Source organism: Brachyistius frenatus, unplaced genomic scaffold (genome assembly GCF_029030835.1).
Source record: "Brachyistius frenatus isolate BFR_SWC_R1_liver_20210118 unplaced genomic scaffold, ASM2903083v1 Contig_33, whole genome shotgun sequence".
Classification (NCBI taxonomy): Eukaryota; Metazoa; Chordata; class Actinopteri; family Embiotocidae; genus Brachyistius; species Brachyistius frenatus.
The window spans coordinates 1,850,920-1,870,770 of record NW_027210632.1 but is presented as its reverse complement, the minus strand read 5'-3'; the positions used below and the strand labels follow the sequence as shown (position 1 = coordinate 1,870,770).

General features: G+C 43.4%; 1 protein-coding gene across 2 annotated transcripts; it reads left to right on the top strand.

Moving 5' to 3' along the window:
- The first annotated feature begins 809 nt into the window (after positions 1 to 809).
- nrf1 (nuclear respiratory factor 1) lies at positions 810 to 16,860 on the top strand. 2 transcript variants are annotated; one of them, XM_069700319.1, is made up of 12 exons: positions 810 to 935; positions 3,314 to 3,422; positions 3,531 to 3,675; positions 4,217 to 4,331; positions 4,488 to 4,614; positions 5,167 to 5,307; positions 8,214 to 8,372; positions 8,876 to 9,103; positions 9,229 to 9,327; positions 9,810 to 9,964; positions 12,070 to 12,191; positions 15,570 to 16,860. In XM_069700319.1, the coding sequence occupies exons 2-12, from the start codon at positions 3,357 to 3,359 to the stop codon at positions 15,728 to 15,730; spliced, it is 1,518 nt and encodes a 505-aa protein (XP_069556420.1). In that variant the 5' UTR covers positions 810 to 935; positions 3,314 to 3,356; the 3' UTR covers positions 15,731 to 16,860. The 2 variants fall into 2 exon arrangements, 1 of the variants encoding a protein (XP_069556420.1); XR_011310977.1 differs by lacking the exons at positions 810 to 935; positions 15,570 to 16,860 and adding an exon at positions 10,321 to 10,520 and having other exon boundaries at positions 2,010 to 3,422; positions 12,070 to 12,157.
- The last annotated feature ends 2,991 nt before the right edge of the window (positions 16,861 to 19,851 follow it).

The window sequence follows — 19,851 nt, the reverse complement described above, 5'->3', positions numbered from 1 at the left end:
CTGAAAGTGACGTGTTTTTTTTTTTTTTTTTTTCTGGGCAGTGAAGCGGTTCCGAGATTAAAACGCGCTTTTATTAACACTGCATTTTATTTTTATTTTTTTAAAAGCTGTTTTGGCTTTGTGTTTTTTTTGTCGACTTTGCAGATTGTGTTAAAACATCAACGGTCAAACAACGTCTGCAGCAGCTGAATCCAGTTTAAAAGTGGAAAGAGGCGTGGTTTGCCAGGTCTAATGTGGCGTTCACTGACTATGGGAAATATTTTAAACTGACCGATCTAAACTCAATGCAATGTCACAGTTTATTACACCCAAGTTTTCTTTATGTTTAAATGAAGTGAAGTTATTGGTGTCTTTTGTTTATAAAACATTAGTTATACAAATAATGACTTGCCTCGCCTTGGCTTGCTTTTATTTGTGGTTCATATTTCGGTGTTGTCTTTCTATTTAAGTTCGTGTATTGTTTACCCTTTATGCGTAACGCATATTCTACTGGTTTAGCAACAACCACAAATAATCGATCATAATAAGTGTATACCGTGTTTGCAAAATTTAGGGTAAAAAAAAAAAAACTTAATTAAAATCGGCTTTTGAAGTTTGAAATACGAGGAATTAAGAAATTAAAATACGGTTTACATTTCTGCTTCTTCAATCGTGTCGTTTTGTTTTTAAATGAAATCCAGCAACGAATTTATCCAACAAGCATATTTTGTGTGGGTTTTTTTTTTTTTTTTTTTTTTTTTTTTTTTTTTTTTTTTTTGTAGTTTTGACTACAACACGGTCGGATTTAGAAAGTCGGGACGGGCCCCTGAAGGCACCACTTGTGCGGAGCTCCGGTGTTGTGTTTTCCGCCGGCTCCCCTTCTCGTCCTCCATTAAAAGCTTCGTCTCCATCCCCGCTCGTACGGCGCAGGCCCGAAGTAGCGCAGCCGCTCTGAGGTTAGTGCCCTACCGCGCAATCTCCATCCATTTCAGCCCCGGCGCAGCCGCATCACCGAACCCGGCAGCGTCGGGGGGGTGAAAGACAATCAAGATTGTTTAGGGGTTGACTTTGCAGCTGGGATTTACGCGACGTTATATGTATTTTATTTTGGGTTTTTTCGTGGAGAATCGTGTCGTAGAGACGCCGGAGAGGGTAGAAGAGCCGAGGACGGGACGCAGCAGGCCGCTGGGCCCGACGGAGCCGTCTTGTTGTTTTTGTGTTTCATATTGCGCGGTTTTCGTGCTAAAGCTCGCGCTGCGCCGCTTTAACGGGCGTAAACAAAACACCTCGAAATATCTTTTGGCTTTGAAAAAGGCTTTTGTTCTTCTCCGGATCGAGAGGGGTTGTTTTTTTTTCTTTTTTTGAAGTTCATTTTTTTTTATTTGTATTTTTTTTTGTTTTTTAAATGAACGTTACACCGGGCGAGAAGAAAGAAATAGAGGAAAAAAAAAAAAGAAAAAAAGGGGGGGTTAGCTCCGGAGCTAATTAGCCAAATGTAGGACAGTGCTAGCTTAGCTCAGCTGGGGCAGCCGTTGACAAGTCAACCGGCGGATCGGTTAAAACGTTTTTTTTTTACACGATGAGGATGAATTACGATACTGTTGTGGGAAAAAAACAACAACAGAACAAAAAACCCTTTTATATCAGATCACCGACGGCGTTGTTCATAATTACAATCGGAGTCGTGCGTCTTATTGATCCGATCGTTGTTTAGATGTACTGTGAGCTCTTGTAATGAATGGCAACGTGTCGTATTGTCTTGTTGTTATTGTTGTTGTTGTTATTATTTATTTTGTTGACGGTAATAATGTCCCCGTCACGGCCTCATTCGTAGAGAAAACATTGTATATATATATATATATATATATATATATATATACATGTATATATATATATGTATATGTGTGTATATATGTGTATATATATATATATGTGTATATATATATATGTATATATATATATACAATGTTTTCTCTACGAATGAGGCCGTGACGGGGACATATATATATATATATATATGTACTAAGCCTGGGCGATATATTGGTGTTTTATATCGTAATATAACACTAAATATCATCTTTGATTTTGGATATCGTGATTTCATAATGTGACATCGATGTTGTAGTTTCCTGGTTTTAAAAGCTGCATTACAGCAAAGTGATGTCCTTTTTTTTTTTTTTTTTAATTAACAGCTGTTCTTTAATTTGGCTTTACTCACATGGTCATTATATTCATATTACTGATGATTATTTATAAAAAAAATAAATAAATTGTAAGCACCAACATTCATCCGCACAATATCGATTATCGAGGTATTTTGGTGGAAATATGTTCATTTTTTTATTTATTATATTCTTATTGCCCAGCTCTAATAAATACATCAAACCAAAATATTATAATTATTGTGTTATAAGTAAGCAGGTTCTCCCCATTAAACTGGCCCCCTTCATTTATTTATTTTTTTCAAAACTTCACAGACACTACATAGCTACATCATAAATCAAAACAAAAGCATATTGTATGTGTAAATTATAAATGTTTCCTCGAACTTGATCTTCGCCCCCAACTGCACTCTGCCCACACGCAGAGCCGCGTCACAAATACACTGAATGTATCCCAACCATGATGGCATTTTGAACTCAATTACTGATATATAACTTTTTTTTTTCACCGTCAGAACTTCACTCAGATGGATTCCCATCTAATTTGGGATGGCACCTGTAATTTAACACATAATAAATGCACTATATAGGCAGAGCAGCAGTGGTGCCGTCATTGCACTAAGACAGGAAGCGCCTACTAAATGGCAAAATAAAACATGACTTTCAGACCTTATTGTTATTCACAATGAAACTTCCTGTGAATGAAGCTCTCTAGAGGCAGAAGAGCAGTGGTGCATTCAGTGAAGTACAACCAAAAACAATAAACATACCTGTAGCGTCTTTACACGGTCAATATACAGCATTTTTGGCAGCAGTTCGGTCAATAACAACCATTGTGCACCAATGTACCAGAGCCTACTAAATAAACAACAGTGGCAGCTGTGCAAGGTCACAGTGTGTGTCTGAGTGCACATGTATTTTTATCACGTTTGTTAGTGATTAATTTAACATAGCTATGAAGCATGTGGTTAAAAGCACGTTATATCGTCGATTTTGAGGGCAGCTGGTGGTTCATGTTGCGTCGCTTGTGTATACGCAGTACTATGCATCTCCTGAGCTGTATATGAAGAAATTGCCTCCGTGTTATTATATTGGGTAGGTGGAGTTTACTCAGGTACCATTTTTGTGTAAATTCTTGTCTTTATCTTTTGCCTCCTCTCTTCTTTCCTCAGGAATTGTACCGTGGACCCAGCGGTGTAGACCAGGAGACGGATAATGGAGGAGCACACCATTCACCAGACGGAGCACATGACCACCATCGAGGCCAGCGCCGTCAGCCAGGTCCATCAAGTGCACTCGTGACAATAATCAAAAACAATGAAGGATGAACAGACAGCCTTCCTTCTCCGTTCTGTTATTCACGTGTCACGTTTCATTCGCTGTGTGTAGGTACACGTGGCCACTTTTACTGAAACCTCCATGATGAGCGCTGAGGAGGATTCGACGTCCTCGCCGGATGACGATCCTTATGATGACACCGACATCCTCAACTCGGCTGGCACTGATGAGATCACCGCCCACCTGGCTGCTGCAGGTGAGTCCAAACTCCACTCAGTCCAGAGAAACTCCACACTCGGTGGTTCTGAAGTAGCAAAAGTGGGATTTATTTGACAAGTAAAACTTCCATTCAAAAGTTCTCTGTGGCTGTGTGGATTTTTGTAATCAGTTGGAGTGAGTTAGTCAAAGTTGCAGATAAGTTCATCAAAACAAACAACACCCTCTGTCTTTTTTTTTTTTTACTCTTCGCTGATGTTCTTATCTTACATTTCTGATAAGTTGTATCTTGTCCCAGGGAATACCTGAAGCCCCCTGAGTGCAGTGTAATGCTGTCAAGTGAACAACAGGTGGAGCCAGTGGACCGTGTGTGCAGGCATGGCCACTCTACCGTGTTGCCTCCTGACAAGATTTTAACTTTGTTTTGTCATTTTCCTTTCAATAACACCCGCATTAGCTGCATATTCAAGATGTATAATGAAAGTTTGGCTCAGAGAGGAAGAGACAGCACTTAACAGAATGTGATCAGTTTTAATTACTCTCCTTCACTTTTACTAACCTGCTCTGTCTCGGTCTCTCAGGGCCGGTAGGCATGGCAGCCGCTGCTGCTGTAGCAACCGGTAAGAAGAGAAAAAGGCCCCATATCTTTGAATCCAACCCCTCCATCCGCAAGAGGCAGCAGACCCGTCTGCTGAGGTGAGCCTAAAACACAGAGAAGCAAACTTTTACCACATAGTTTGTTCTCACCAGTTACAGTGGCAAACATTTCAGTTCACGCATGAGAGGCAGAGTTGATGTGTTTTTTTTTTTTTTAACCTGAGCAAAGAGCTAAAGGACGGTATGTGTTTACAGGAAACTACGAGCCACACTGGATGAGTATACGACCAGAGTGGGCCAGCAGGCCATAGTGTTGTGTATCTCTCCCTCCAAACCCAACCCTGTGTTCAAGGTGTTTGGCGCTGCTCCCCTGGAGAATGTGGTGAGTGTTGAAATTCATCACTTCATTTAGAGAAAATATCAAGTCGACTCGCGCTAAAAATGCCTATACGGTGTTTCTCCACTCGTAGGAAGGCTCTTTGAACCTTAAATGTAAACTGAACCATACATTTTTAATGTACTGCAGGTGCTTTGTTATTTACTATTTCGTTCTACTCTAATTGCAAGGAAATCATTCACACCTCAAGACACCACTTAGAGCAAATTATTATTTCATTATTGATCGGGATTTTTATTTTCTTTCTTTATGAAGTTCACATGTCTTTTTACCTTATAGTCATTTACTCTGTATGTCAAAAATACTGATAGAAGTCCATCCAAAGTCTTAAACTTAAAATTGTAAAAGAAAAATGATATCATTTTATAGTGAGATAAACAGGGAAAGGCAAGTAATTCTTTGCCATTGTGAAGAATTCATTAGTAAATGTTTGGTGCGTTTATTTAATAAGGGGCTTCATTTATTTGATTTTAATTTAACTGATAATTTGTTGAAAAGCTCACCGAAGCACTGTGATGCATCTCTCCTGTCTTCTAGGTGAGGAAGTATAAGAGCATGATGTTGGAGGACCTGGAGAACGCCCTGGCTGAACACGCCCCTCCTGGTGGAGAGCTGGCCTCCGAGCTGCCCCCCCTCACCATCGATGGCATCCCTGTCTCTGTGGATAAGATGACCCAGGTGAGGCTGTAGTCGCTGTCGCTGCTTCTACGCTAAGCAGGAAACTTTGGAAGTCATCATCCGTGTGTGTCCGGTATCAAACAGACGTCCCTTTGTAGAAATGGACGGATTCAAAACACGTTCCCAGCAGAGGGCACCAGCTGCCAACAAACAGATGAATGAAAAATGTGTCTTATATCTAGGATGAGCTGGAGCTTAGCTAACTATATGCATCAAGGTCAAACGCTCACTTGTAGCCGTTTTGGTGTGTCCCCCAGCATCTTTTGATGTATTTCATCCATCCACATATAATCAGCAATTACACCTCTAAAAGTTGTTACCGTGCGGACATGAGAAGAAGTTGTAATTCGGGCATACCCCTGATGCGTAGGTGGTGTCTGCATTTTAAAAACAAGCTACACCTCGTCTGTTTGATAGGCAGCAGGAGGAAGTACAGAATAGACTGCTCTCGGTAGGCCTCGCAGTGCAGCATTAGCACCGCTGGCAGCCCCTACTCACCCAAGGGAACCCGGCTTGTTTACTCCGCCATCCCAGTGCTGCTGATGCATTCTCTGGATCATCGTCAGCGCAGGCCTCATGGCAGCGGCCCGCAGAGACGGTGCTCAGGTCTGGGAGCGCGGCAGCCAATCCCAGGGCCAGACGAACCCTCGGAGGCCAGGTGTTAGTTAGTACTTGTTTTTCTGGAGGTTGTGGGATGAGATTATCATGAGTATAACCTGTTGCCTCACTCAGTTTGGCCAAGGCGGGTGGAAAGGTGTGGGGGTGGGTGTTTTTAGAGCTATATGTGTGCACCGTGTGTTGGAAACGGGATGTTGCCCTGTGGGAACGATTGATGAACCTTAGAAATGGCGCACATGAAAGTGAAAGGGTGCTAATTCAGATTTCTCCTGATTGATAGGAGGAAGGCCTCAATGTCTTCTATCTGCGGCAGATTTTGTGCTGCTAAAGTATTCCCAAGTAGAGTTTAGTGACACAGACAGAAGCCCTTACCCATCAAGATATATGGAGCATCTGTAGCAGGTGATCCTGGGTCTAGCCTGAGCCCGTAATTATCCCCCAGCCTTGTTGGGTTCAGGGACCCGGCAACATAGCTGCCTTCCTAAATTCTGATTGGCCCACTGCTTGGAGGATTATGATTGGGGGTAGGGTGGTGGGTGTGATGGCAACATGCCACTTAACTCACACGCCACTGTAATTAGGCCATCTGGCCTTGCACACATACATCCACATCATCCACAGGTGGAAATGTGAAAATATTTTTGCTCCCAAGTCCTCTTCCTGGACTAATCCTGGTTTTCATTCGCGGTGTCAGCTGAGGCACTGCTGCGCCCAGATGCAGTCTCTGTTTTTCAAAAGCCGTTGTGATAAAGCATTGACCCTCCATTTTCTATCCAGATCCATTTTATCATATGCCTTTGAGTGATGCACTTAGAAGCGGTGTATAGGTGGTGTGTGCGCGAGATAGAAAAAGGGGGTCTAATGGGGAGGAGGGAGGGATTTATTTCTCCCGGAACCAAATTTAGCCCGTGATGTCAAGGCAGGCAGACGCTGCAGTGCCTCATTGTGCAATATAATCCCTCGGTGATGCTTGCATATTACCGGGACACTGAGGACATTGGCACTAAACCCCACCACAGCATGTCAGTGAATGTGAGTGTGCGACTGTTCGAAGAAGTGTTGATGTGAATATGGGCAACACTCACCGGTTCACATGAAGTATGGACGCAAGCAAGTCAAAATAGATGAAGACCGCCACATGTTCCCTCTCCCTGCTTCGGGATGCAATGCAAACCCTCTGGAGGCTTCTCGTGCAACATGACGAAGATAAAAGCAGAGGAAAGAAAGCACACAAATCAAAATTAAGAGTTAAAAATAGATCCAGTGCCGGGTCAGTTCTCTTTGCTCTTCTCTGGCTTCATTAAAACTGCAAAAAGTAGGTAGCCATATTTATGTTAGACGTGGTAGACTGTTGAAAAGACTAATTGAACAGTGTGACCTTCATGAAGTTGTATATAGTTATGCCTACAACCTACATATATTTGCAATACAGTGTAACTACTTTTATAAAGTGCTCTTGAATTTCAGCAGCCAATCACAAGCAAAATATACATCATATACAAGAAACCATTTATTTTTGAAATTCTGATTTTAACCATAGTTTTTTTTCCACTCTAGTTTTTATTATTCAATTTAACCAAATATTAATAAAATCTTGAGACTACCTGTGCAACAGAAAGAATCATTGTTATGCTATTTAAGTGCCGGTCTCTTCACTAAAGGACAAAACAATCCGCCCACAACCACAGTTCCTCTTTTAGTTGTAACGGCCCTGCAGCACAGAGGCTTGGTCATCTGACTTCATTGTGTGTAAATGACACACTCAAATGTAGTGGACGGGAACTCGCTGATAAAGTCGGCCCACAGTAACGAAATTATGACTTCAGTCCATATGATATCAGGAATCATGAGTCATCAAACTTAATCTAATGTTTTAGTTCGACATTCATTTTCCTTTTTAACACTATTGACCCGTTTGCCCTCATTAATACCCACACGGAGTGTGCTGTGAGCCTTTGCTGGGACAGACCGACTCCCGACTGCTCAGCTCGGCTGGATAACCCCTGATGTTCTCATGGTGTCGGTCTGACACGTCAGGCTGGAGCCACCGCCATAGATTGGTCTGTTGATAAACACGAGCGCATTGGTCTCCTTTTAGAAAGCCCGTTTCTATTTACAGGCCCTCGTAGCTGAGCACCTGATCAATACACGTCTCCTGCTGCCTGTTCAAGGGCGTGTACGCTCATATGTGTGTGTGTGTGTGTGTGGAAGAGATGCTGCAGCTCTCCACTTTAGAGTTTTGGTGTCTGGATCATCTCTTTTCTCCACGAATGTGTTTTTTTTTTTAGGCCCAGCTGCGAGCGTTCATCCCGGAGATGCTGAAGTACTCAACAGGCAGAGGGAAGCCTGGCTGGGGAAAGGAGAGCTGCAAGCCAGTGTGGTGGCCCGAGGACATCCCCTGGGCCAACGTCCGCAGTGATGTCCGCACAGAGGAGCAGAAACAGAGAGTAAGACAAATACTCGTGTAATATTTTGCAGGTAAATACCGCGAGGTCGGGATTCCTTCCAACGTGACTGCACTTGGAGCCTACAGATTCTGTATCTTGTTCAACAATACAAAGCAACTGACATTTATTCATTCAGAAGCCTCATTTGCGAACATACAAACAGGCCACTGACCCCTGATTTTACTAGTTGAAGAGATTGTTACCACTCTCATACCAGTTCTGTAAATATGAGGCGACAGCCAGAATCTATTAAACCTAAAAAAAAAAAAGATGCAAGATGCCTTGATGAGCTTCAGAGGTGCGGGTAGGCAAATTGTTTTTGCCTGTTACGGAGCCAGGATAGCAGTTTACACCCTAGTCCATTATTTACTTGAGGTTAACCTGTCTTTGAATTTATGTCATTGATCCGATTCTACATCATCTCTATTTGTAATGTGGCGTTCACTGTCTTGAGGTATCTTTCGAATTATTGCACACATTGACCCGCGTCTGCGCTGCCTCAGGTGTCTTGGACGCAGGCGCTGCGGACCATCGTGAAGAACTGCTACAAGCAGCATGGCCGTGAGGATCTGTTATACGCTTTCGAAGACCATCAGGTAACCTCGGTAACCACCACGCAGCACCACCACCACCACCACCTGACCACAGCACAGAGCATAGCTCACCTTGTGCCCTCGCAGACTGTGGTGCAGACCATCAACAACCCTGACGGAACAGTCTCGCTTATCCAGGTGCGTTTTACTCCCTGTGTGGTCATCCCACTCCTCAGAGGGCCTTTCTTTTTTTCCTTTTTTTTTTTAATGCAATCCTCATTTCATTTTTCTAAAGTTTAACTCCACATTCACATTGCTCTCAGGTTGGCACGGGACACACAGTTGCCACTCTGGCAGATGCCTCAGAGCTGCCTGGTGTGACAGTGGCACAAGTCAACTACTCAACTGTGACTGATGGAGAGGTAGCACGCATACACACACACACACACACACACACACACACACACACACACACATACACTTATTCCTCCCAACCATTTTTTTTTTCACATGTAACATATTCTGACCTCTCATATCTACAATAATATAACATAGGAAGAAGCGTGTACTCCTCTCTTCCTGATGTACCAATAAACTCAAAATCAACCCCTTGCTTAACTTTCATAAGCACATTGGTTGTATTAATCGGAGCTCAAGAAAGTTGCTACTAATAATTAAAATGACAATAACAACAACAAAAAATATCAACAATATGCAAATTCAATTACGTGAATTTTGTCAAGTGCATTCGATGGGAGCTGTCCGTTCAGCACCACAAAATCAAAACACACACACACACACACAACAGCAATATCCGCACAATCTGTAATACCCAATTACTGATGGTCAGGTTGTTGTTTTTTTTTCTGTATAAAACTGTATTTTATTTTATTTTATTCTCCAGGTGGAGCAAAACTGGGCCACCCTGCAGGGCGGGGAGATGACAATCCAAACCACAACGTCAGAAGCCACACAGGCAGTAGCATCCCTGGCTGAAGCTGCTGTCGCTGCCAGTCACGAGATCCAGTCCGGAGCCACGGTCACAATGGCCCTCAACAGGTGATACTGATGGAAATTAATATCACATTGTGCAGAATTTTGGGGGAAATATTTAACAGCAGATTAGTGTTTCAAGTAGATCTTTAACCTTACACATTAGAGGGAGGCCACATAAGCGATTAAGCGCTTTAGAATTAGACCAGGGGGGGGGGGGTAATTTTTATAGTATTTGTATTACAGAAACTGTTTTATTTTCATTTACAAAATCATACTTGCATTTATGGCGAGAATACTCAGATAAATAATGTTACACCTCTAAGCTTAAATTTTTTGGGGGTAAATAGAGCAAGAAACAGGTTGAAAAGAAGAGGTGTTTTAACAGGAAATGTAATGATACTGTATTATTTTATGTTTAGTGTTCACTGCGATGTTCAGTGACTGGCAGTGGAGCCAGCAAAGACTCCATAAAGTCGCACCGGCAGCTCTAACAACTGGATGAAAATGGGACAACTGTCCGGGCATGTTCACTGGGGTCCCCTGGAGATGAGAGCCAACTATTCCTCATCCTAGCAACTAATTAATTAGCCTTCAGTCTTTATATCAGCAGCGTGCAAAGGTGCAAAACCATTCAATTGATTTGTTAAGTCACATGTTTTGAGTGCCAACGGCTCAGTTACAGCTTGCTTATTCAATAATATGAGTGCAGATGATTAATGCATGATTATTAGCAGTGAGACAAAGTCAGTAAAAGTTTGACATACGATCAGCAATAACCTGTAATAGTATAACTTCTACACAATGTTTTCAGCCATATTATGGACTCCCTGTTATAAATATGAACTGTTGCAATTGCGTCTGTGCTGGGGTTGTTGTCGGTGTGCTGTTTTTCTGGAGGGAAATCAGTGTGGCAGAAAAACAGCACACCGACAACTCACATTTAGATGGGATCCACAAAAGGATCTTTAACCATGTCTCATGGAGGCACTGCAGAACCTGTTACAACACAAGAACACAGCCCGCTCAAAATGATTTGGCTGTGATCTTTAGTGGCAGTTAAAACGGACTGACCTTTAGCTAGTCACTTCCTTATTTTCAAGATCTTCCACTTCATTAAAGGTAATCAAAATGCTGAATTCATCAGCCGAACTCCCCTAGATACTGAGATGTTTGCTGGATTTTTTTTCACTGCACCACTGTCAAGGCAATCATTTCAGATGTATATGGGTATGTCCCATCGGGGCTTGTTACCTGCTCCCACCTGAGTCCTCCCCCCCCCTCGCCTCCTGCTGTTTACCTGCGCTGAGCTCTTTGCTCCACAGGCTCTGGAACATTTTGTCTCTGTTTTCCAGCTCCTTAAGGGGACTGGAGCTTCTTTCTGTCACTATTATATATGACCAAAAATGTCACCTTACCATGCGGCGACATTTATCAGCTATCGTAAACGACAAAACCGCTGCCAAGCTTGGAACCTTTAATCTGTATCGTTGTAATAAACATTTTGTTCACGCCACACATTTTTTTTTTATCACCAAACCGAAAAAGCCAGACCAAGTTCATACACAGTTTGTCTTTGCTGCAACAATTTATGGCATAACTGGTCACAATTCAACATCTGTCATTAAGGCTTGATTGTGTTGACTTATTGAGGAGCATCGCACATCTACTGTCTCTACCCTGGCAGCTCCTCCTCCTCCTCCTTTGTGTCCATCTGCATTTCTATCTCAGATGTGATTATCAACCAAGCTGTGAACGGTTCCATTTGGTTCATAACGAAGCTGGTGTGGTAATAAGCTCGTGGTAATTCGACTGGATAGATCTGGTTAATAAAACTGCTTCGTTAGGCCCCATAGCACCTGGCCTTGGGGGGAGATGTGACAGATTCTCCATAAGTCCAGACTAGAAAAGCCTCTTACAGCTCATACACTCCGACCTCTTCACCCCACATCTCTCTAATAACCCTTGCCTTTGCGAGCAGACTGTGTGTGTGTGTGTTGTATGAGATGTGTGTGTGTGAATTTTAAGGCTTTGTATCAAAAGATTGTATCTGGAAGTCCCAATATCTCCATCTGCATCTTGTGCGGATAGATCTTTCTTCAAAAATGCGCGCACAAACAATTGTTGTTGTTTTTTTTTTTACATATATACGTTATGCGTGTGTGTTACAGTGAGGCAGCAGCCCACGCTGTAGCGACGTTGGCGGAGGCCACTCTACAAGGAGGAGGGCAGATTGTCCTGGCAGAGACCGCAGCTGCTGTTGGGGCCCTGGCAGGGGTTCAAGATGCCACAGGTACCCCGTCCACCCCACATATTATCACCCACACCGCAAACACTTGAGGCAACACGCAAAAACACACCTTACGGTATTTACATCATCTCGTTCTTAAGGTATAGAAGAGCCCTTTTTTTTTTTTTCTTTTTTTTTCTTTTAATGTTAGGCTTTTAATGTTTAATGTGACTACAGCGGGCTAAGTCGGCAGACGTTGAAACTCATAAAGTTGCGACTTCATTAGTTACGCACAGCTCTGAAATCAGCAAAAAAAAAACTACCGGTGTGATCTCTAAATGTTGTATTCAAAATTGTTCGGCTTATTTAGCTGTTGAACGCACGGCTCTCCTCAATAAATCAATGTACAAGAAAATCTAAATCAAAGAACGGAGGTTCGTCCTTTTGTCGAGAATCGTCTGCCGTCACGCCATCCCTAATTGTTTTTTTTTTTTATGCGTGTTCCCCAGCCGAAGGCATTTCTGATTAGCTATAAGCTTCCTACCAGCAGAAAAGCACCCGCGTCCTAATCTACTCCGTGCTGATGGGACAGATGGTGTGGGGTTTTTTGTGTGTGTGTGTGTGTGTGTGTGTGCGCATCTTGTAGTAATACTCCTTTCTTTAAATGATACGTCGCCGAAAAGGTTGATCCTCCTTAAATACTCCGCCCGCTGCTGTTCCGATGTATTCTGCTGGGACTGAACCGGTTTGGAGTGACAGCCTCACATCCTCGTTGGGATTGCTTTAACAACCATCTCCAGCATGTGCTCAGTCAGTAGCCTCGGGGTTCAAATGTAAAGCTTGCTGCTTGCTTGTCAATGAGCAACGTCAAGAGCGCGGCTAACAATCTGAACTTTATTACTGTAACTGGTATGTAAATGAGTACATATACTCTACGTGTGGCTTTCCACACGGCGGACAGAAGCCCTTGGCTGAAGTATTTGCTTAAACAAATTAGCAGTTCGAGAGCGACTTGAAGAGCCGTTTGTTTTCCTTGCGACTTTGATTTTGAAGCCACAATTTGATGCAAACCCGCAGGTTACGTATGCATCATCACTGCAGTCATGACTTTGACGCGTTCAATCCTCGTAATTTACAACCAATGCAATGATTCAACAACTTAATTATTACATCCAATTTGTTATGCTAATTTAACGTGAAGGTCACTAACAAGTACAACGGGAAGCCCCGTGTAGACTTGAGCTACAAACAAATCTTGCAAGCTGTAGAGCTTTTCTTCATTCACCATGTCATCTAATCAGTAACACACACACACACACACACACACACACACACACACACACACACACACACACACACACAAAGTACACTAGTCCAGGGGCATGAACAGGTCCCTTAGGGGCCCTCCTAAAGAGCTTTGATCCACTCCATTATCAGTCCATGGTCTAATCACTGGACCAGCTGTCAGCACCCCCCCCCCCCCAGGTTCTCTTGCTTGTCTTTATATATAGTCGTACTCACACACACACACACACACACACACGCAATGTCACTTTCTACATGAATATCGGCCCTTCTGAATTTAAATTTACAAATAGGTATTTATGCGACCCTGTATCCACCTCTTACTGTCCATAAACTGCATCAATAAAAACAGAAGCACAAGAGCTGATTATATTAGCATTGCGTCCACAATTACAGAAATGAAACAGATTTCAAATATCTTTAAATCTCTGGATGCTTTTTTTTTTTTTTTTTTTTTTTTTTAATTACCAAAAACAGCCCTCGAGTTTTAGCACCCAGTTTATACACTTCAGCGTTTGTTCAGATATTTAAACAAGTGATTCTGATTGTCGCAAGAAGGCTGGGAAAAATGTGTCATCGTGGCGTTATTGCTTTCTCTTGGAAGGGGAGCTTTTCCATCGCAGCAATTATCGTTAAGATTAGACACAAAAAGAAAATGAGGGTGTTACGATGAACAGAAATCTGATCGCAAAACTGATTTTTTTTTTTTTTTATTTTTTTTTTTATGAGCTGGTTCTATTCAATTGTCTATAAACTTGAGTGAGTTTGAGTACAATTCGATTTTGGCTGACAAAATGACATAAAGCACTTAAATAAAAGATTAACCCTTACGTATTTAGCTAATAATAACAGATATCACTCGGTAAAACAAAACAAAAAATGCAAATGCAAAAATACCTCCAATGTGCCTGTCCGCATTTGCACATTTGCGCACTGGTGTAAATTCAGGTTATTTAAATCTTAACAGCCTTTGTTGTTTGACATTTTGCTTCCTAAACCTTAAGGAGTCATTTGGCTGCAATAGCTCACTTAAGCGACTAATGGAGCTGCCAAAGCCAGTCCTTCTCCCCACTATTGACCTTAGCTAATCACTGTAGTGCTACACAGCAGTGAAGGGTGCCGTTTGAAGTGCACCGGCCCAGACACACAGCTGATTGGCTTGTGACCTGACCCCTTCACTGAGAAAGGCCACGGAGAGACGCACACATGTGCATTAACACAAGCTACACCGAGCCCTTAATGTCCAAGTAACAATGTCGGAGCGGCCAAGTGAGGCACTTCAGTTGGTAACCGGTGCTGCGTCCATACGTCACTGTGCCAGGCTAAAGCCCCGCCGCCTTAAGCCCTCCTCCGTAATCACTGCCAGCACAATTACCTGCATCAGCACAACTTAACATTGTCACAAATCATTGGCAAGGGGGCTTAGCGAGAGTCCACAAAGAGGACCGACGATTAACGAGCTGAACGGACAAATTTATTTTGGGAGCCCCGCAAAACGCATTCCTTTTTTTTTTTTCAAAATCTTTAAATATTCTGTCCTTAAATAGATTCGGATGCGGCCCTCAGTTATGTATTTACACGGATTCACGTGTGACGTGTAACTTGTTGCGTCTAAGCTCTCGGTAATTTGGGGGGGGGGGGAGTGGGCATGAGCCGCTGCCATCCCCGACACCGACCTTCCTGCCCGCCTGTGACACGGTGACAGCCTGTAGGGTGGGGCAGAGGCCCACGTGACTGCAATAATCCCTGCAGGCGGAGAGAGAGAGAGAGACACACACACACACACACACACACACACACACACACACACACACACACACACACACACACAGCTGGGAATGGGGGAAGCAAGCAGAGGACGTTCAATCGGACCATTGTTCAGAAATGCCTTCTGTGTAACATGGCGGCCTCCTCCTGTCACACACAACTACCTTCGCTGGACGGCCCTCCCCGAGCGGTGCAAAACACAAACCCTCTCAACAAGACTTCCCCGGGCCGAAGACTGCCACGAGCAGTGTTTGTTTGTTTGTTTGTTTGTTTGTTATTTTTACGGCGCCGCAATTAATTACAGCATCTGCAGAGTTCAAACTAAAGGAGAGAGACGGTCCAAACGTGTCCCACTTCTCTTCCTTCTAGGTCTGGTCCAGATCCCGGTCAGCATGTATCAGACTGTAGTGACGAGCCTCGCGCAGGGCAACCGGCCCGTCCAGGTCGCCATGGCACCCGTCACCACGCGCATAGACAACACTGTCACGCTGGACGGCCAGGCGGTGGAAGTCGTGACTCTGGAGCAGTGACAATTAGCACCTTGGTAGGCGTAGAAGGAAGCCGCCGAACGCCCACCGTCGGAGATCTGTTTATCTCTCGTGTTTTCCAGGACGTCACGCTGTGTACAATGTCAAATATATTTTTTAATGTACATCTGCAGGGGAAGTAAAAAAAAAAAAAGAATTATCAATGCATTGTGTTTACTATGTAAAGATATTGCTTTTGTTGGTGTCATTTTTTTTTTTTCCCCATTTAGCTCCATGGTTTGTTTTTGTTTTTTTTTGTTTTTTTTTAGCTCTGTGATGTTAATTATTTAGTATTTATTTCTTTACAATTAACCATTACATAAAAACGAAGATGAACCAAAAAGCCCGGGAGGAAAGCCACCACTGCTTCACTCAAGAGTGTTCACTGTCATTTTCCCTTCCCTCTACGTGCTGCACTATTATGTTTTTTTGAGATGCATTTAGAATCCAGTGCCATAGTCAGAAATCACTCCTCTCCCTTGTCCCCTTGTCCCCTCGTCCCCCAATCACTCGTCCCGAGTTTCCCTCTCTTCCACCTCCGCTCGCCTAAAAAAAAAAACTCCCTGCGTCGAACAGCGTCCGAGCTGGAGACGCTTCCAGACATTTTTCTTACGTTAGATGATGAAATATTACGTTGGAATATCGTCGTGTCGCGTGCGTCTCCCTTCTTCTTCTTCCACTGTAGTCCACGCACATGCCAAAATTTGCGAAGACTCAGGACACACGTCAACGCGTTTTTTTTTTTACTGCTGGATTGCCGAGTTGACTTCTTGAAGCAGTCTTCTTTTTGTCTACCAAATCTGTTTCTGTACATTGCATGGATAAGAGGAGCACCCCCCCCTTCACCCCCCCCCCTCTTGGTATGTTATTTTTAACACGTATATGTGACCTTTGTACTGTATGTCACTTAGGACTTGGTGGTCGGCGTCGCTTTGTATATTTACAGGAAGTCGGTCTTACTTGGACAGAAGCTGCAGTATTTGTAACGCACAAAAACATTTGCAACTAAAGGATCACTTGTCCAGAGTCTACGAAGTTGGATGCAGCTGTAACCGTCGGTTTAACTCTCACCAAACTTGTGTATTTAAAAACAAATAAAGTCCAATAAAATGGCTGCTGTTCACCACTCAAAACAGTTCCCTCTTCTCGACTTTCATTACACTGCTCATCTAAAAGCGTAACTATTAATGTAAAGATTCCACACGTGCTCTGTCAAACCTTGCATCTTTGAACTGATTATTCAGTTCAGTTGCGTACGACTCACATCAGGTCATGTAGGGCAGCCGCAAAAAAAAAAAAAGCTTAACGGAACAGAGACGCAAAGACAAAACTGAAGTCTGGCACCGACTAAACAGTTTCCTGGAACGCTAATATTTGACTTCCATTTATCAGGTGGGCTTAAAAACAACTACATACCGGCAACATGTTACGATATATTAGCTGCAGCATTACCTTTAAAGGCCGGTGATACAGTCTTGGCTGTGCACCGTACACGTCAGCTTGTTAATGTGTTTTTCTGCTCATCGGGGGCTAAAAACTGATCAACGCAGCTTTAAGGATATTGGCGTCGGAACGGTTTTGAAACTGTAATTTGTCTGAAAATCCCACCGCAGAGGTGTGTGGACTCGGGTCCAACAGAATTCGATCCGACGAGCTGGGTAGCCGAGAAAGTCAGAGAGACTTTAATCTTCATTTAAGACTTTTCGCTTTGAATGACACGATGACAGAATTGTAAAATCGAAGCTGATAAAATTCCACTATGTTAATTGGACCTATCCGACGGAATCCAATTAATTCAGCGGTCCAGACCGTAAATAATTACCCGTCAGTCCAGACATCGTTGCGTGTACGGCCTACCGCGTGATCTGCCGAAAAGTGAAACCCCGACTCTCGCCCCCGCTAAAATTGTTAAAAGTATAATCTTGATATTTTAATTATTCCTTTATTGATATTGTTGTGACTTTAAAAGTGTGTTCGCCACATTAACCTTTGACTATATGCTGATTTGTTTAGCGCCTCCTAGACACTCAAGACACTCGCTTTACGTTATAACCTTCCTGTATTCTCAGATGACAGCTTTACAACCTCATTTCTTACCCCTCTTGTTAAGGAATACCCCATTTGTCTACGCTGTGCCCATCATGGTGCGCTTGCCACAAAACCCAATAACCTCCACACTCTCCTCTACAACACCCCCCCCCACCCCCACCTTTCCCGCCGTGACAGACAGGGCCTTGATTACATCATAAGCTGCCCGAACCTCCTCTGCTTTAAAGCCTGGGATTTGCTAGCAGGCCCCTTCTGTTGCAGAGCAGAACAGAGAGAGAAGCATTCAGGCCTTAATCTATCAGGCGTCAGTGTGTATATCCCGCTCTTCCTCCAGATTAAAGCTGAACCAGGTTGCATCCACACAGATGAAAAGATCCCATTTTCTTTCTCGTCTGTTTTACTCTCTCGTCTGTCCTTTCAGATCGACCCGTCGGTCCGAGCAGGCGAGAGAAAACGTATGTTTGCAAGTCGTAGTGTACGTAGTAATATTTGAGCCGTTGTAGGTGTGACACGCACGCAAACTGTCGCCGCAGATTAGAGGCCTTATTAACAATGCTTTGTTGGAAACGAGGCCTCACCTCATGCTACCTTTTTTTTTTTTTTTTTCCCCCCTCTCCCTCCTCCATCTCAGTCCGTCTCCGCACCGTCCAGGCGCTCGGCTACACTTATACAGAGTGCATTTTCAACTATGTGATTAAAGCCGAACTCAACTCGAGTATAAAATGGCGCAGGTTCAAAACAGTACAGAACAAAAATAACGTCGTCATCCAACTGTCTTCTAACGTTGGCCCTAAACTTACCAAATTTAAAATGGGGGAGAAAAAAAAACACTACAATTTTATATATTACATTTTCATTAAATGATTGTTTATTTATGTTATTTTTTTTGTTGTTGTTGCATTTATTAGATACTGTAGGAGCTGCAGAGACAGACAGGAAACATGGGGACAAAGAGCAGGGGAATGACGGTCTGCGAATCGAACCAGAGACTCACTGCTGACAGTGTTCCCACGTGAAATGCACCCTGATCAGTCGGCTATCAGTTTGCTCCGAAAGTACACCAATTTTAAAGTGTGAAATGAAGCTCCTTAAGGCATTTCATTTCAAAATAAGACCTTCAAAATTTGACAAGTTGGTATTCTTCCAGGTAAATATTTATTTCTGTAGAATTACTTCAATCCACTTCATTGGCTTTCCTTGTACATAAAAGACCTTCACCAATGTAACCTTTATTTGCTCAATGCCAAATTTTCAGTCGTCTTCTTTTGTAACACATTTTTGTAGGATTATTATTGACTAAAAACTTTGGTTGAATATGTCCTTTAGGAGAGATTGTTCTGTATGACCAAATATTTATTAGTTGACTTGTACTGGTGCCACAAAGGCCTCAAAGCCGTGCTTTTATATGAAAAGAGATAGTTCTGCATTGTTTGTGACAGAAGTTGCATCATCCCGACACCACGGTGCACTCTTCCAATCAACAGATCCATCAACTTACTTCGAATCTGATGGGATGTCATTAAATACATCCAATCTAGGCGGCCGGGCTGCAGCGCGAGTGCTTTGCGCTCTGTCCTGGGGGCAATATGTTTAGTGGCGGAAGATCACTGGGAAGAGAGGCGGGCAGCGCTATTGATCCCCCCCCCCCCCAGCCGGTGGACTCGGCTCCAGCCGGGGCTTCAGTAGCCCCGGCTCCACAGGGGGCACTGCGGGGTGACAAGGGAGGGGTTGGTCATTCTTGTTGCCTGGAGTTGTGCAAGCAGACTCTAGGGCAGAGCTTTAATCTCCACTAATCGTTTCTTAATACGTGCATCCCGGGTCCTACACCCTTTGCACGCACACGCGCGCGCGCGGGCGAACTGCTTGCAGTCCAAACCCCCACTTGCTCTAACAAGACATAATCTCCTGCCCCTCGTCCTGAGCATAGGGTCGGGCAATAACTTGAGAAAGCATCCCTCGCATACAAGGAAATGGACTCTGGAAGCTGAACAATTCGAGGTGTTACTCTGAAAAAAAAAAAAAAAAAATCCCAGCCTGCTTTTGACCCGTTTGTTCCTCCAGCGTTAGGCGGAAAA

What these genes read in the sequence shown, in the direction of transcription:
- nrf1 (XM_069700319.1), top strand. Translation starts at nt 3,357, where the DNA reads ATGGAGGAGCACACCATTCACCAGACGGAGCACATGACCACCATCGAG. An exon ending in GTCACAATGGCCCTCAACAG is followed by an intron (nt 9,965 to 12,069) that starts GTGATACTGATG and finishes TGTGTGTTACAG; the next exon opens with TGAGGCAGCAGCCCACGCTG. An exon ending in AGGGGTTCAAGATGCCACAG is followed by an intron (nt 12,192 to 15,569) that starts GTACCCCGTCCA and finishes TCTTCCTTCTAG; the next exon opens with GTCTGGTCCAGATCCCGGTC.